General features: G+C 41.3%; 1 protein-coding gene across 2 annotated transcripts; it reads left to right on the forward strand.

The window, feature by feature from the left end:
• The first annotated feature begins 221 nt into the window (after window positions 1-221).
• Window positions 222-17137, forward strand: LOC121956708 (transcription factor MafG). 2 transcript variants are annotated; one of them, XM_042505073.1, is made up of 3 exons: window positions 222-379; window positions 13215-13287; window positions 14915-17137. In XM_042505073.1, the coding sequence occupies exons 2-3, from the start codon at window positions 13252-13254 to the stop codon at window positions 15365-15367; spliced, it is 489 nt and encodes a 162-aa protein (XP_042361007.1). In that variant the 5' UTR covers window positions 222-379; window positions 13215-13251; the 3' UTR covers window positions 15368-17137. The 2 variants fall into 2 exon arrangements, with proteins under 2 accessions (XP_042361007.1, XP_042361008.1); XM_042505074.1 differs by lacking the exon at window positions 222-379 and adding an exon at window positions 996-1123.
• The last annotated feature ends 428 nt before the right edge of the window (window positions 17138-17565 follow it).

Raw genomic sequence — 17565 nt, forward strand, 5'->3', positions numbered from 1 at the left:
GATAGTATCTGTGAATAATTTTATAAAGCAAGTCTTTGATTTTGTTGGGCAGCACATATTTGTAAATAGAGTAATTAATGAGTAAATACAGTATTTAATTTCTCACCACCAGGTATATCTTTGGTTAAAATGTTTTTTTCCTTGTGAGGAAAGAAGATCCTTCATGAATGAAGGCACGTGACCAAACACGATGACGTCTGGCTTCGATACAAGAGAAAGGAATCAACAAGGAGAGCACGAGCTGGCATTTGGAAGCGCCGCCGCTTCTGTCAGTGAAACCGACATTTAACTGTGCCTCTAATGTTTTTTCACCGTCTTGTTGGTGTAAGAAAAGGTCCTTGACGGCAGCAACTTCAGAGAGCGTCATTTTTTCAGTCAGGTGGGTCTGTAAACCAAACAGAGTCGGTGTTGTTATGCTGAGTGTGCATGCCTTCGCCTCGCCGCTGACAAGCTGGCTGCGGCTAGCTTCATGGGTTAGCATACCTAGCTGCTTACATTTATCGTCAAGTTGGGTTAATTTAAAACAGAATTGGTTTTCAAATTAAGAGTATCCTTATCACTAAAGCGTTTAAAAAAACATGTTTTCTCAAGTGTTGGGTTTATTGTGAAAGCCTCTACCGGAAATGCTTGTGTAGCCGTTGGGAGCAGACGACGGTCGGGTCCTACTATGCTGAGATGGCAGCTAAGCTTTTGTACACACTCATGAGCTGCGAATAAAACATGTCATTCAGATTTTGGGGTTTGATGTAGCGCAACGGCCAGCAGTCTCGCGCGCAAACGGTGATTTCCCCGGCTGAGGAGTCGCTCGTGGTGCCGTATCGCTACAGTTATAGTAGGAAAGGCTGAGCACGGGGATTTCCTCGCCTGCTTGTTTTGTAGGCGGGGAGTTGTTTGCCACTTTCACAAGCAGGCGTTGAGAGGTTGGAGACAGAGTCGAGGAATGTCAAAACTGTGTAACTAGGTTGCTTTTGTGATTAAACAGTTGGCCAAGGCATCCACCGTATCGCACCGCTTCTTGGTGGTTTGTCAACTCATGCGCTTCTTGCTGTTCAAACCTGCTGCTTCATCACCTCGTTGTGAAAAGGAGCAAGAGCAAGCCGAGGCAGCGGTTTAGCGAGATCAGGTTGGTTTTCAGTATTTTCCCTCATGACATTTTTGTCAAATGTGAATGTGATTGTCAGAGCAATGTGTTGTGCTTTTGTGCAGCTTTTAAATGCATGCATGGATTTCATCTTTTTCTTTTTTTTTTAATGGAATGCAAAGCATCGTTTCGGATTGAATTGGTTCACCTGAAGTGACAATTCATTTAACCACTGGTTAAATTGTAACAATGGCAGTGCCAAACCAAAGCCGCCGTCCTTGGCTTTAATATCACAGCCAGGCTGGTAAACCACAAATTTTTTTATTATCACAGCCAACAAACAAACAGCGGCATTTTTTATCGTGCTGAATCATCACAATGATGTATTTAGTCGTTCTCAGAATCCACCCCGAAATATGGCACCACCGGACAAAGGTCTGCACGGTGGATAAGGGTCGATGTTTATCACCAAGCCGCCGTTATTAAGGAGATGGATCGAAATGGTGCTGATCTGTCGTGCAAGTCAGTCATCAAGCCATGAGCATCAAGTGATGACCATCATGCAATTATCAATAGCCTCATCTACATTCAGCTGAGAATGTGCATTTTATTGCAGTGCTGTCATGCTACATCAACAAACCAGGGTGTGAGTACATTTAGACTAAGTGCTTAGATGTCAACTGCGATGTCAGATCCATTTAAAAAATGCATGATAAGCAATATATTATGCCTGTGTTGTTATAATGGAGTCCTGCAATATGAGTGACTGTTTAAATTGGGTCATGTGTAATTATGGGATGTATGGGAAGTTAAAAACAATCCTAATGTAGGTAATATTTGAAATAAAATGCAGGTGTGGGGAATAAGTGTTTTGGTGTGTGTGGCATGCTGTAAGTGCTTTTTTTTATTTTTGTTATTGATAGAGTACCAGCCTGCGTGTGGTATTTAATGCCATATAACACTCAATTTCTTTTATTTTGGGATAGCAGATGCTCTTGTTTCCCTGTGTGTGACATGATGAAATTTGCTGCCTATTAGAGTGCACGCTTACGGAGGGCAGGTAATGAATTATCCATGGAGAATCTCTGTGCAATTTGAAAAGTCACCTTGGAAACTGTTGAGCATATATAGGCACGGCTAAACAGATAGAAGTTGCCCATTCTTGCTCAGATATCCAACTTATTTCATCATCTCTGTTCATGCGAGCAGGGCATTGAAGTGTGTTTAGCAGACAGGCCAGCCCCACATCAGAAGCTTGGCTTCGCAATAAAGCGTAATGCCCATCTCTGCCTTTCTCTGCAGGTAACAAGAACAGATGAGGGCCCATATAAGAGCCCGATGGGGCTGGCAGTAGTGTGTGGATGGAGGCAGGGAGTGGTGGAGATCAGCCCTAAGATTTATCGCCTCCTGTATTGAGGTAGCGAAGATAAAATAAGGCTGGATACCACAGAGGTGAACCGAGTGCACAACTCATACCCAGTGGCGTTGCTCAGACTGGGCAGGCGGTGGAGGGTGGAAAAGGATATTTGAGGTTGATGAAACACGAGGCAAGACTTTACACAGAATAGAGTACACTCTGGCCACCAGCACCTCTGTATGGCCAACACAGCTGCGCCTTGGGAATAGTTACGCCTATTCAGGACAATTAATAGCCTCCAGAAAGGAACACAAATGTGGGATTTGTCCACAAAAGTGCTGCTTAAGCTGCACGGGGAAATGGGAATGCCTGGAAGGAAGGGAGAAAAAGATCAATATAGTTTTTTTCCCCCTTTTTTTTGCAGTAGGGAGGGAATGTTGGTGATGAAACCTCTTGCAAGTGTAGTGCGGATTATGATTGCTTAGCGTTGCGATATGCCCGCTCCACTTCTCAAAGTAATACTTTCATCCAGACTGAGTAGCAAGTGTGTTTGATGAATTTCTGTTTGGAACTTGAGTTAGACTTGGCATGTTCATTACTGCTCTCTGTGTGTTCATAATTTAGATTAGCCAATATCGGACAGAACATGGAGAGCACAAGCGTGGAGCCATGCACTGGCTGCTGTTTTTCATGTAACCTACTTTTATCTTGGCTGATTAATGTTTGAGACGTATCAGTGGTGAACTGACATTAAAAACAAGTGATTTAACAGTACCCATATTTGTGTAAGAGGCCAAGTCAGAATGAAACAAGGGAATGAGGCAGGGAAGAAATTGTCAGTTTCAGTGCGTTTTTTAGAGCTTTGGGGAGCTATGTTCTGATATGTTCTCAGCTGGATATGTATAAAATTTTCTAAGGAGGTTAAAGATAGCGAGACCCTGTTCTAAGATAAGCAGTGTATAACCCACATTGGAAAGGAGCTCAGGCAGATCATTAGACTAATGTTCGTGCTGTCTGTATTGGTTCTTGATAAAATTATCAGATTCTTTGTGGGTTTCCCACATAAATGCCTGATTAAATAATGCTACGCATGCAACAGGATCCAGCATTCATAGTTTTTATTATTTGCTCTGCCCAGTCAATATCTCTTTACTGGCACCAGCAGACTGTTTAACAATAATCAAAATTTCTAAATGTGGTGTATTTATTCAAAAAAAGTGCTTAAAAATAAATCAATAAAACTGTCCCCAGGAAATCTCTATTACTGAACACAGCATTGAGTCCTTTATTTGATAGTAATTCAGTTTATTAAGTGTTTAGCTGGCGTTCCCGTGGTGCACAAAGTGAGCAGATTCTTTAATAACATTTCAGCTCATCTGTGGATGGACACTGGGTGCTTAAGGGATCAAACTTGTGGCCTTACTTTTACAAAATAACATTTTAACCACCAGACCAATTAACCATAGTTTTTCCTTTCTACCTGCTTTAATATGTGATTAAATTTGTAATTTGTTCCAGTACTCTCAGCTTGTGAGGAAAATATGTGAGGGACTGAGAGGCAGTTACATTGAGAACCAGAGTTAAAATTCTTGGTACTGAATGTGTTATTTATTCAGACTGCATTCTGGAGTGACGTAATTGTAATTTTTAAAATTTATTTATTTTTTTGGACAACCACATCAAGTGTGAGGCTCCATCAAATATCCTGTAGGCAGACATCATCAATCACTTGCCGTAATTTGAACTGAGCGGTGGCAATGTTATTAATAGAAATTAGCATCTTTGTTACTTCCAGGTAATAACTCTGGCTAACTGACTGCATTTGAATCAAAGCACTCCCCAGGAAAAATAAGATGATAAATCGGTTTTCTTTTTTTTCCCCCATTTATTCAGTGATGCTGCTGAGCTCGGTTTGTTTGATGGCTGTATCACAGACTCGTGTTTTAATTGAAGAGAATCCACCTCAAATCATAGCTGTGCACTGGTACCACTCAAAGGCGTAAATTATTTCAGTATGATTTTACTCTAAATAGCATTAAAATGTGTTGAACTGCTGTAGTTTAGCCTTTTGTGCTGCAAAGGCTGGTTTGTTGCTGTTAGGTCAACGCAATATGCATTTTATATGTATGCAACCAATGTAGTAAAGCTCCTGGATATTTTGCCAGTGTGTGGGTTGCCTGCAACCCTTACTTCCTCTGCCAGTGCAAGGCCGAAGTATCAAGAGCTATTCTCTTCCTGTTTAATCAAGTCCTCCAGGCAGATACTGTGGAAGGCCAATGAAGTCTCCTCTCCTGTCATACTGCTTGTACTAACACGGCAGCTCGGAGAGTAAACAGCAGCTACTGAGCTTGAAAATAGGTTCTGTATGTATCGAAACATTGGTAAATGCAAACCAGTCCAACCCCAATCCCTTTAAATAAGCTTCACATTATCAGTGACTTCAGAAAATACAAAATCCCTTGAGGGAGGTGATTCATGTTTTCATTTTAAACCACATGAACTGGATGCAAATTCCAGACATAAATGTACCACATGCTCTTCTGCATGGTATAACACACTATCTTCCATATGGGGCTTTTTCAGAGCCAGTGTTCATCATAGTACATTATGTTACGGTGTCTATTTTCACCTTGTGTCAAAGATTTTTTTAGAATGTGAAGTATTGTGCACCAAGAAATTACACTTGAAAAATATATACAGATATTTAGCTTTCTTTACTTTCATCATTTACTGTTTGTCTCCATCTTACAAGCAAAAATACTGCATAGTTTGTGACCAACATCAAATGAAGTAATGTTGAAATATCTTTTTAAAGTTAAACACATTTTTTTCAAGCACAAATACAGAATTACCACATATTTGGCTAGATAATTATTAGTTAAGGATGTTCTTAACGACTAATTTCCCTGATGTTTAATTAGAAGTTTAAACTCAGACAAGTCATTTATTTAAAAGTAGTAGAACCAGCACTCACAGATAAATTAACCTATGAAATGTGGGCAAAAAAAGAGGTAGACTGATGAAATTTATTTATTTGTGAGTCCTGGTTCTCTTTGTTTTTGGATCCTCGCCACAAGCGTGCACCTTTATGTATTGTCTAAGATTTAGTATATAGTTTTGTTATTGTCCAAATATTGCATTTAAGAGCCATTTGCAAATATTCAACACATTTAAATGCTTCTGATATATGTGGAACTTAACAAGCAGTATTATAAACATTGCATATTATCCTACAAAACATGAAGACAACTTATTAAATAAAATCTAAATACTGCCAAACAGCACTGGCTTTATGAGATGTCATCTTTGTTCAACTTTCTACCTCACTGGTCTACCCTAAGGGGGGCGGTGTGAACAGGCCAATGTGTTTATTTGGTTGTTTTTCTCTTTCTTTTTTTTTAAAATTTATCTGGTGTTGTTAACATAAGTAGACGCCCATTTTTTATAAAACAGTATTTTACAAGGAAGTCATGACATTTCAGTTGTAATTATTTCAATATGCTATTTAAATGTGTGCAATAATAGAACAATACATTTAACCAACTATTATGCCTGGTGACAACTAGCGAGTATGACAATGTTTAATCGAGTAGTTGACTAATTGCACACGTCTCTAGTATTAGCTTAAAACAATTTGTCATACTCCTAAAATGCTGGTCTTTTCTTAGTTGAGGAATGCTTATAGATGTGTCTCTTTACATTGACATCTCTAAATGAAGGCAGCAGTATAATTGTGTTACAAGACAGATATTCAAAAAGGGTCCAGGGTGAGCTGGGCTGTTAATTGTCATTTTTATATTCTCACTTTTCTAAGACTGAACATTTACCCTGCTATTAGCTTAAATGCAATGCTTTGTGAAATTAGAAACATGTAAGCTACTGAAGCTACTGGCTCAGGTTTAGGTGCTAATAATAAGTCTAATCACAAGCAGCCATGCAATTTTCTCTGGTTTTATTATGCTGCAGGTAAAAAATTCAGCTTGGCTTTTGCATGACTTCTTTGACAGTAAAAAAGGCACTTCTTTTTCTCACTATATCCTTTTGTTTCACAGTACGCTTAAGTCTTAGCTGATCTACTGCGTTATGATTAAGCATCATATCCAGCATCCTTCTATTTATCAGCATGAATTGATTTGCAGGTAAGAACAATTTCAGGACTGTTTAATCATTCAGTCACAGTGATATTTATTCTAAGGGTCAGTCCCTTCAAAAAACAGGCATAAAATTATGGTTAAGTGCTATTTTAACGTTGCCCCGAACTTCCTCTGGTCAAAAGTATTGGCTTAGTATTTCCCCTCCACTACAAGCGTATCACATTTCCCTCTGAAAGCTGCTGAATGATTCCCCCTCTCCCTCTTTTTGTCACTCTTATTTCACGCTCTGAATACTTAGTAGTTAATAGCTTCCCTCCCCTCTTCCCATCGTACCTTTCTCTCACACAGACACACTCTCACACTGTGTTTTCTCCTCACACAAGTTTACACCAGTCTTCCAGTAACTCTACCAGAGCTATCAGAGGAGTCTGATTTTTAATTTGCGGTTAAATGGTGCCCAACACATGCAGGCTGCTTGATAATTGACTTCACTCAGCTGAAGGGAGGAATGATTAGATCTGAATATCTAGGCGATCTTTTTCGACTTCGAATTAGAAGGGAGGGAGTAAAAGCAGTGGCTCCTCTGATCAGGCATGAAGTGTTGAGAATGGCTATTTATGGCATACAGGGTGAAAATGCTGGCTCTCTGCATTAAGCATCTCAACCCTGAAAGAGCAAGTGGACAAGAGGACAAATAAGCACAAAGTGTAAATTAATGAGCCAAACAATAACAAGAAAATGCTGACTTTTTTTTTTCTTGTTACACACTTATCTCATCATGTGCTTTTCAGTATCTTTGTGGTTGTCATCATTCTATTTCCTGTGGAAAGTCCATGATAATGGAGCGAGAGGCTACAACTTTCATACATTATTAATAAATGAAACTGAATACGTGATCATACCAATTGCACATCCAGCTCTCGTCTTTTGTGTTGTGTTAATCATCTAAGATGTGCAGCTTTAGCAAAGATAGGCAATGGCAAATGGTGCTAAATCAGTCTGTTGTAGGGACTTCCCGATCAAGTTTTTGTTTTTTTGTTTTTTTTATACCCGGATCCGCGTCATTTGATATTAAGTTTTTTGCCAATACCAAGTCCTGATTCTAGATAATACAGCTGCACTCTTCAAGTACTTTAAAGTTTTTAAAATCAATCCAGTGTGTATGCTTGGCAGTTTAATAGTTTTGCAATGCAGTACAAGACAGAAATCTCCATCCATCCAATCAGTTCCTTAAGGCTCTGTCATTTTATTTTCTTACAAAATAACAAAGTAAACAAACTAAGAATATTTTTATGTGGCTCTTATCACAATTTTTACTTATTGCAGCCTTTTTTTTCTTTTTTTTTCTTCACAAAATAAAGTAAACTATGTCCTCAGAAGTCGCTTTCAAACTCCACTTAGTATAGCATTGTAATAACAGTACAGAACACTATAAATAAGTAATACAATCATAATTCCACTAATAGCTTAACGTTAACATTCCCAGTAACAACAAATAAAAATCTGTCACATTTCTGCTTACAACATTATAGTTTAACTAGTTCACAAAAATTAACAGTGTTAAATTTCATGTAAAGTGGTGAAGCAGCTTGAGTTGAACATGAAAAAAATAAGTTCTACATTTCAATAAAACCTGAATAACTATTGCAACTCATGTTCTCTGTTTACGACACCTGTGCGACAGCGGACATAAAGAAAGGATCAGGCGGCGGGCGTGCTCAAAATAACCAATCTCGATCAATAACAAAATTTGCTGATGCGGCAGATATAGATACAGATCCTTGTGATCTGATCAGGACATCTCTTCTAAGGCCTAGTTTACATTAGGGCCAAAGCCCCTAAGTTTCTTCTTGTAGCTGTACAAACCTTTAAAAGCCTGGACTAGGCACAGCAAAGGAAGGAAATTTAAACTAGGAGTATGAGCAAAATGAGCCACATTGTGCGTCTGCTCTTTTGGAGTGAAATGCATTGTTTGGTGTGAGATGATATTCAGCTGTTAGTTTCACAGAACTGAGTTGCCATTGTTGGATGCTGCCTGTGCTTTCCTGAAAACAGTCTTTCATCAGCATGCACCTCCACTGTCTAGTTTTATTCACTTCATTAGCAAGCTGCCAGTGCAAAGTGCTAGGACGCTTCTTTCCAAGAAGTGATCATGACAACTTAAATGTATATGTGCTTGTGTGGTTTTGGTAATCTGTCTGTGTGCAGATACATGTGCATGCGATTAGTTACGTGATATGCAATCCACTATCAGTGAAGCCTGCGCCCTGTTAGTCCTCCCCAGCCATGTTTAGTATTCAGAGAGCAGGCGCTGTTGTAATCTGGATTCTGAGGCAGGTTGCTGGGGTTTTTGTTTGCTCTTATGGCCCTGATAATCTTGTTACACTGCTGTCAAGTGGAGCTGGCTCTCCCTGCAGCCCTGAACCACCATGCATGCCACCTCCAGTACCAGAAATCCACCCCCCACCCTCCCCTTTCGCCGCCCCCACCAGCTTACCGCCATTTTGAGACAGCCGTTGATGGAAGAGCCTTGGATGTATCCTTGAAGAATCACCTCCTGAGCATCTTTATTCAGCCTCCCACCCCCGCCCCTCTCTCCCCCCCCCACCGTAGGCAGTGAACGACAGTGATAAATATTCATCAGGGGACGCAGTGCGTGGATGCTGTAGCCTCGGTTCCCCCTCAACAAAGGGTCCCCTAGCTAATGGTGTCCATCCTTGGCAGCCCCCCTGGAGAGATACTGTGGAGGGGATGAGATCATTAAAGCATGACACGGGCTCAAGGCCGGACCTATCATGTCACATCAGCATTTATCCCACCAGAGCCCCCCCCCCCCTGTGTCTCCCCAAGCCGACCCCACCCTCACAAACTGCCCTCTATAGATTTAGATGAACACAGACAGCTTTTGAAGGTTGGCCGGGTTGCTCTCATCGTGTTAGTTCAACTTCACAACTTCCTAATTGGCACCTTGGTTTTGGTCCTTGCTGAGATCAGTATTTTTTTTTTTTCTCAACCTGTTCTTCTCAAGCTCCTCTAAATGTGTCGATCGTGCATTTTTCACAAGGCTGTTTGCTCTCTCTCTCTTTCTTTCTTCTCACCCTCTCTCTGTCCGTCTCTCTCACCATCCCCTCCTTCTCTTTCTCCGGGTGACCACACTCAGCGATTTCTATTTCCTGTGGGTGTGATGTCTCTCCTCCACAAGCAATCAGCTCTGATTTGTCAGCGTTCTTCCAGGCGATTCATAAAAATTCAGCAAGCACCTACAAAAGACGTCTGTGTCCCTGCGCTTGCTCCCTGCCTCTGCTGCCCCTGTGCTCCAAGCTGCTGCGCTTGTCTCCTGCTCACACAAAAGACCTGAAATCATTAATAGGAGATAATGCACATGTACAAGGAAGACACTGGTGTCTAGTGTCCTCGATTGCGACTTTTTAAGAAGTGTTCTACCGATATAAAGAGGGCCCTCGCATAAAACTAGGCTGCCTCTGCAGTAGAAAGATGCAAATACTTTTGAAATTGGCTCTATATGACCAGAGAAAATGGAGAAAAAGGACACTTTTGCTTAAGTAAAGTAGAAAATCTACAACTACCAGAGTGCAATGCGCCTTATCAGATGCTCGTGCTACTGGGTGGCATAATGTGGACTGGTCAAAGTGAAACAATGGTGGCCTGCTGGATTTCATATTACAGTTAAAGAGTAAGCTAAAACATGTTTCTGAAAACAAATGAGGCGAGGGATTTGCAACCCAGTAACAGAATCTTGGTTTATGTTAGGAATGCACAATATATGGACATGTCATTGGCATCAGCAGATGTGGCTTTAAAATATCAGAATCGGGCAACATGCTGATTTGAAAAAAAAAAAAGTGGACATATCGATATCGGTAATTGGTTGTCGGTCAGATGAGTTGTTGTATATCGGCGTATCAGATATCGGCAATATCTATGCATCTCTAGGTTATATTTGATTAGCGCTACTTAGTTTTAGAGTTTGATCTCAATTTTTCGGCCCCCGTTTTTATTGTGCAGGAAGCAATGTGGCACCCACTGTTCACTAACTCTTGCCATTACAGCGAAACGAGGGCATTAAATACATTTCTGAGAACATTTTAGGCAAGAAAAAGGTAGTGCCTGAAGGTAACCTTGTTTTCTATTTCTACCGACGATCGGATTTCGATCAGCGGTAGTTGGAGAGGGGTTGGTGTGTCTCTTAGCGGCGGTTGGCGGGCAATATAAAAATGTGGAAGTACAGCCTGTAGATAGAGCAACAGCCCCAAGAGCCGGCGAAACTCCTCTTAATGATGTAAATTGCATCATTTAGAGGAGTTTAGAGGGATATCTGGGCACTGGTCAGATGGAGGAAAGTTTACCACAGTTCATCTACACATACTACGCATGTTGTTTTGATACAAAGCTGGTTGTAAATCAGCAAAGTATCCCTTTTAAAAAGGTGAACTTGTCAGATCCAAGGGCAATCTGTTGCAATCAAATCAGCGCTGCAAATCTAAAATTTCCCTCACGTTTTTTGAAGATTGTAGGTGTGTTTTTCCTTTCTTTTCATCTCTGTGTGTTTGTGTTTGAGCATTCTTCTTTGTCTCTGTGAGGTATGACATGCCTGGTAGTGGAAGGGAGCAGCTGTGCATTGGACCTTGTCTGTGTTGTGCTGCCATGCCCTGTCATTGGTAGCCGTCTGTTGGCAGCAGCCTGTGCTGGAGGGTTGCAGCCTGGGCTCAATCATTCCACAGTGTCATATGGTGAGCTCTCAGCCATGCCAAGCCATGCCTACTATGTCACCCTACACAGCTGTGTGACAGAATACGCCTCTTCAACCTGGACAATGTGCCATCTATCCACATTTTCAAGATTCCAACTGGTTTTTGAACAATGTTGGGTCTAGGCAGCTGAGGGGGGAAATGATAGGCTTACATGAAATTTGGAAGAAGCATCCTTTTTTTCTACTCTCATCCCGGTAGCTATTAGTGGAGTACTTTCCTGTCTATTTGTCCATTATCTGTGCATCATCAGGCAGACCATTATCCCATTATGTTTTGCATCTGTGGTCCAAATGCTTACTGGAAATGAGTCACCACAAAGACCGGTGAAAGGTAGGTGTTACTATCAGTCAGCTATTCATAGCCAGCCCAACAGGGATGAAAGTATCACATTTAAAAAGTCCTCTGCAGAACGTGAAAGGCTTTTTTTAAATGGGCATCTGCAGCACAGGAAAATATTGCTGTTTTATGAGGAGCCAAAGGATTTTTTTATCTATTTTTTTTTTTTTTAAGTGAAAGCATCAAGAATGCGAGTCACAATCTGACCTCATGTTATGTCCCCAGCCTGTGTGATAGTGTCGTATTCAGGTCATTTTTAACAAGCGTCTGTCTCTGCCTGTTTGGCTCAGGTGACCAGTCCACCTGTAGCACCCCTTTGTTGCCATGGAAATATCCTGGCCATCTTAGTGCACTTCAGAGCTACGATCCATCTTTTTCTCCCCCCCTACCTCACTGAGCTTCTTTGCACACATCATGCATATACATGATGACTACCTTAGTGGGCGTGTAGGCTATAAGCACATGCACACACAGACAGTAGTTCTTTTTAGGATTCTTTTTTGAGGATTCTTTTGTTTCCTGTTTTGATGCTGAAAAGTTGTAATAGCCCACATGCATTTGTTTATGTGCTCAGTACAAACACACACTGCTGGGCTGTGTAAATCAGCTTACAGAGGCAATGTGCTGGCTGGGCTGACTGTGGTGGGTGCCTGTGTCGCTGACACAGCATTTACTGTGTGTAGTGTAAAGCACCCAGGGCCACAACTGTGTGTGTGTGTGTGTGTGTGTGTGTGTGTGTGTGTGTGTGTGTGTGTGCGTGCGCGCATACTTATCCTGTGGCAGAGCTCACACGGTGAAAGGCACCCAGCATTCTGTCTGTCTGTCTTAACACCAGTAGGTTAGATTTCTCATCTGCACAGCTTCTCTTGGTGTTTCCCTCAGTACTGACATGACAGAATAAACTGCAGTGCAGCTCTGTTGTTCTGGATGGAAGCTGAGGCTCTGCAGTAGTTACAGCATATCCCCTTTTTCATTGATTTATGGGATTATAGTCGCACACCAGCCAAATCTAGACAGGTGTGACTGTCTAGACTGTAGCTCATACAGTAGATGAAAGCCTGCCCTGTGTCCCTCAGTGATATATTTTAAGCTGAGGTTGTATGTACAGTAGAAAGGCTAAAGGCTTTGTTTCAGTCCATCTGCATTCTCTGCTGGTTCTGCTCCGAGAGGTTGCACTTAACAGAAGTGACTCTTGAGGTTTGTTTTCCAAGAAATAGTCGTGAATTGCTGCCAGCCAACTAAATGTCATCCTACTTGTGACCTGCCGTGCTGCTGTTTGAATGCAGTGCAGAATTTGAGTGAGAGAGCTTTGTTGGAGAGGGTGATGCATTTCACTGAGGTATTTGTTCATAGTGACAGGTGCAGTAATAGTCTGGTACCGCTCGCTGAAAAGACTTGGCATCACTTCCAAGGAAGTCATAAGACCTTGACCCACTTTGCATCTTGTGTATTTGAGGGGCTTTGTCATGCTGTAGCATATTTGTCAGAGACATTTCACAGAAATAGTCTTCTTTTAAGTTATTTTTCCTTGAAATAATGTTCTGTGTATTGATGGTGACTTTTCTCACCCACAGACCAAACATCAGTACAGGCGGACGCGGCTCTCGTGGCATGACTACCACAAACAAGGGAAACAAGGCCTTGAAGGTAATTAGCATGTATGACACAGAATTACATTTGTCAAATTGTCAGTGTTGGCTACAGAACTCATTACTTTTAAGCGAACCAACCGAATTAAGTCTGTGCCACAGAGTACTGATTCACTTTAAATCAACTGGTGATAAATTGAAATTTACCTAAGGGCGCACTTGGGTGAAAAAGCTGGGTTCAGACAGGAGCTGGAAAGACCGCAAAGCAACCCCTCATCCAAGGAGGTTCAAGAGAAGAGAATTCATAGTTTCAAATTACGTCACACCATTGGGGTACAACACACGTGCAGTGAAACCTGGTCTGCAGTCGCCGAAAGGCTCAATAGCTGCCACTATCATAGAACAAAAAAAGTCCAAATAGGAGACTGTAAACAGATGCTTTCTCTATGCAAATGTTCTATTGTATATCAGCCACCATCAGTGTGAGTTTACCCAAAAGTTTTGTCAGGCCGAGCGCACCTAAGGAGGCTAAAAACAGCTCACCCAAAGAGCACCTGATTGAACAACACCCCTTTATTTCTTGCACCGTCTGCTGTGAATGTCCAAAATTGCAGCTTCTGATACACTGCAAATGTGCCATACCCCATAGCTCCCATGCAGGTCAAAGACGTGTCCCAATCTCCTTTGAATAGCGTTGCCCTCATCCTTGAAGCTGCCTGTGATACTCTGTGTCTGCCTCGGAGTGTTTCGTGGCAGAGACAACAAGACTCTGCAGTACTGCCAGTTTCAGAAAGGAGGCAGAAGTGCAGCAAAATACCCCAAAGCTGGAAAGCCGGCAAGGGAGCTCCTTCGGCTTCTCGGAGAGCCAAAACTATTGCTGCAGCTCAGATAGTTTTGGTCTATCTGCTTTTTTTCTATTTTATTTTAGAAGTAGCCTAGTATAACATTTGATTGTGATTTTGTTTTATTGAATTATGGACTTATTCCTCCTATTTGTCAGTTGTGTCTAAACAGAGAGAAGAGAGGGCATGCACACACATAAGCAGACAGAGGGCCCTAATTTTCCATGGAACGCTGTCTGTTTCCTCTCAGTGCCCATGTTGAGCAAAGGGACTGTTCACACCGAATGTGCCGCAGCCCTGGGCTCCACAACCGGCTCCCAATCTGCAGTGATAGAGATAGATGTGCCACAATCGAATCTGTCAATAAACGCACTAATAATTGATTATGTATGGTAAAACGGCTTTATTAAATATATTTCAAATTATGTGATTATAAAAATTGATAAAATATGCATCCCATGCGTCCACATATTTGTCTGTTGTGTCTTAACAGTCAGCGAGAGAAACAAGTAGACACACCAACACGTACAGACAAAGACACACAAGCAAGCAGAGACAGAGCTCTCCATGTGATTTGAAAAGGACAGACAAGCAGAATTGTTTGTTGACCGGCGCAAAGAAATGCGCTTCTGGTGTTAATGGCCAGGCGACTGCTGACAGGCAACACATCCAGGCGCTTCCGCATTTAGTGTGAACCTGGTGTTAAGTACCAAAACACGGTACCAAATAGTATAAGTACAGAATTCAAGGTGAACCAGTATCGGTATCCAGCCCTACAAATTCTTAAGAGGCCAATGTTAAATGCTAATATAAAGACCAATACTTACTAATCCCCATCCCCAGGTGAAGCGGGAGCCAGGGGAAAATGGCACCAGCCTGACAGATGATGAGCTGGTGACCATGTCAGTGCGGGAGCTGAACCAGCATCTACGGGGCCTGACGAAGGAGGAAATCCTTCAGCTGAAGCAGCGGCGGCGTACCCTGAAGAACCGGGGCTATGCTGCTAGCTGCCGGGTGAAGCGTGTCACCCAGAAAGAGGAGCTGGAGAAGCAAAAGGCTCAGCTGCAGCAAGAAGTGGACAAGCTGGCCACAGAGAACGCCAGCATGAAGGTGGAGCTGGATGCTCTGCGTTCAAAATATGAGGCCCTCCAGAGCTTTGCAAGGACTGTGGCCCGCAACCCTGTCACCTCAGCTAGGGGACCTATGGCTTCCGTCATTGGGCCCCTCATCCCTGGTAAAGTAGCTGCCACCAGCGTCATCACCATCGTCAAATCCAAAACGGAGGCTAGGTCGTAGTAGCAGAAACGGCGGGAGGAAGAAATTCAAGACTAAACTAGTCAGTGCATCGTAACATGCCGCAGGATTACCTGTGTAAGTCCTCAGTTTTAACTCTTGGCACTAACACTAATGATATGCTTCCCAAATTCACTTTTTAAGTATGACTCAGCAGTCTGCACCTGTGAACAGACATGATGTGATTTAGGGTGACATAGTCCAATTGTACGATTTAGAACGTTACATTTGGTTTTTGAAGAATCATTTTTGAATCATATTGAGAATCATATTTGTGATTACAAATATTAAAAAGGGAATATTGGGTTCAAAAGTAAAATCTAACTCAGACAGTTAATAAGTTGTTTTTATAAGGTACTGTGTGTGATGTGCCTGTTTCCTCAAGACTGAGCTCTTAAAATGTTTCCGTCCTAAGAATTGGTATTTGTAGAGTCTCACAACCAGTCAAATAATAGGCATTAGTCTTAGCCCCTGAACTCGTTTGCTTGTTATTATGCACTGACTAAAATCTGGCTAAATAACAAACAGTCACAATCTCTTGGTGTGGATGCTACAGATGTCTTCATAACAGCCTGACTAACCCAAATCTAGTAAATTAGTCAAATTTGTGATTTTGTTGGTCGTCTGTCAAGAACATAAGCGTGAAATAATGCTCCCAAATCTAGCATTCATTTCTGTTTATATACGACAGGCTTTAATGAACTTGTCATTATCAATATGACTGGTAGATGCAATAATATATGTATGCACTGAAAATACAAAGAGGTCTTGCATATTTATGGTTAAGTGGAAACGTTTAAAATGATCAGCAGTTCTTAATGATATTGTTCCAGAGCTGAGTGCCATTCCAATATGACAAGATTCTTCTACAATATCTGAATACCTGAATGTTATAACAGTAATATCCTCGTGTTTTGTGGGGACGGTGAAATCCACAAACATTTTGAAACATAATTTTTGCTCATAGAGAAGATCCGTTCAAGTTGTTTTGTTTGAAAGATATATATTGCATTTTTTGTAATTACTTGTCGACAGGGCCGTCAGATATTTCCAAAAGAAAATCTTTACACAAGCTTTACTGTTTGAATTGTTAAGGTGTAGAAAACTTTGTCTAATGTTGAGTTCTTGGTTTTTATTACTAGGTAGATTACCTTCCATTGTTTATAGAAATACAGTTAAAGAAAACATAAAAAAAAAAACCTGTGACATCTTTTTTGCAATTGTACCGAAAGTGGCTTACTATTGAAGTCTGATAGCTTTTTTCTAGTGACTAGGCGCGTACTGTGGGGTAGCGCGTGACGTGATGTGTAAGTGACAAGTTGGCAGTGTCGTTCACTGTATAGATGTCAATGCTGTGCTATTTAAAACAAATCTGTAGAGCTAAACTAGGTGGTGTAAACAAGGTCAATTGTCTTTGTGCGTATTGGCATCTGTGATATCCTCCGCTTCCTCGGTGTTAGTTACAAATCATATCGTCATTAAGAGTTTACCACATTGAGCCATGTAAGACAGAATTGGGTGGAATAGTGTTAGTGACTTTTACCTGAAGTGATAATGTCACTGCAGAATCTGTATCATGGTTGCACCTGGTGCTGGATGCCCTCTAAATACATCCTCTGTATCCTGCAAGTAAATGACTTCCTTGTTGGGAAGATTTCATTACCTTATCAATTCCAGCCAATTGGTTTAAATCAAATTTGACAGATTAAATGGAATGTGATGTTAAAGGTCCAGTGTGTAGGATTTAGGGGGCATATTGACATAAATATTATATATATATATATATATATATATATATAGTATGTTTTCTTAAGTGTAAAACTACCTGTAAAAAAAAAAAAGAAAAGTTGTGTTTCTCAACCTTGGAATGAGCCGTTTATATCTGCATAGGGATTGGATCCTCATCCACGGAATCCGCCATGTTTCGCTGGCATATTTCTAAATTCAACCAAATGTAAAATATCTAACAACATTTGTGGCCAGCTGGGTTTATTCAGTGTTTTTACCTATTTGAATCACTGGGTCCGTTTGTTTTTTTGAGAGACAGACCTCTGCAGATAATCTGGCTCCCGGTAAAAACCTCCTGTACGTCTGGATCTTAAATTATCAGAGAGAAAAGGTGAGCACAAATGAGCGGGTACTGGGCTGTTAAACACTGATGTATAACATGAAACTGCTTTATTCTGTGCTAAACCACCTCG

The sequence above is a fragment of the Plectropomus leopardus genome, chromosome 17 (assembly GCF_008729295.1).
Source record: "Plectropomus leopardus isolate mb chromosome 17, YSFRI_Pleo_2.0, whole genome shotgun sequence".
In the NCBI taxonomy this organism is placed as follows: domain Eukaryota; kingdom Metazoa; phylum Chordata; class Actinopteri; order Perciformes; family Serranidae; genus Plectropomus; species Plectropomus leopardus.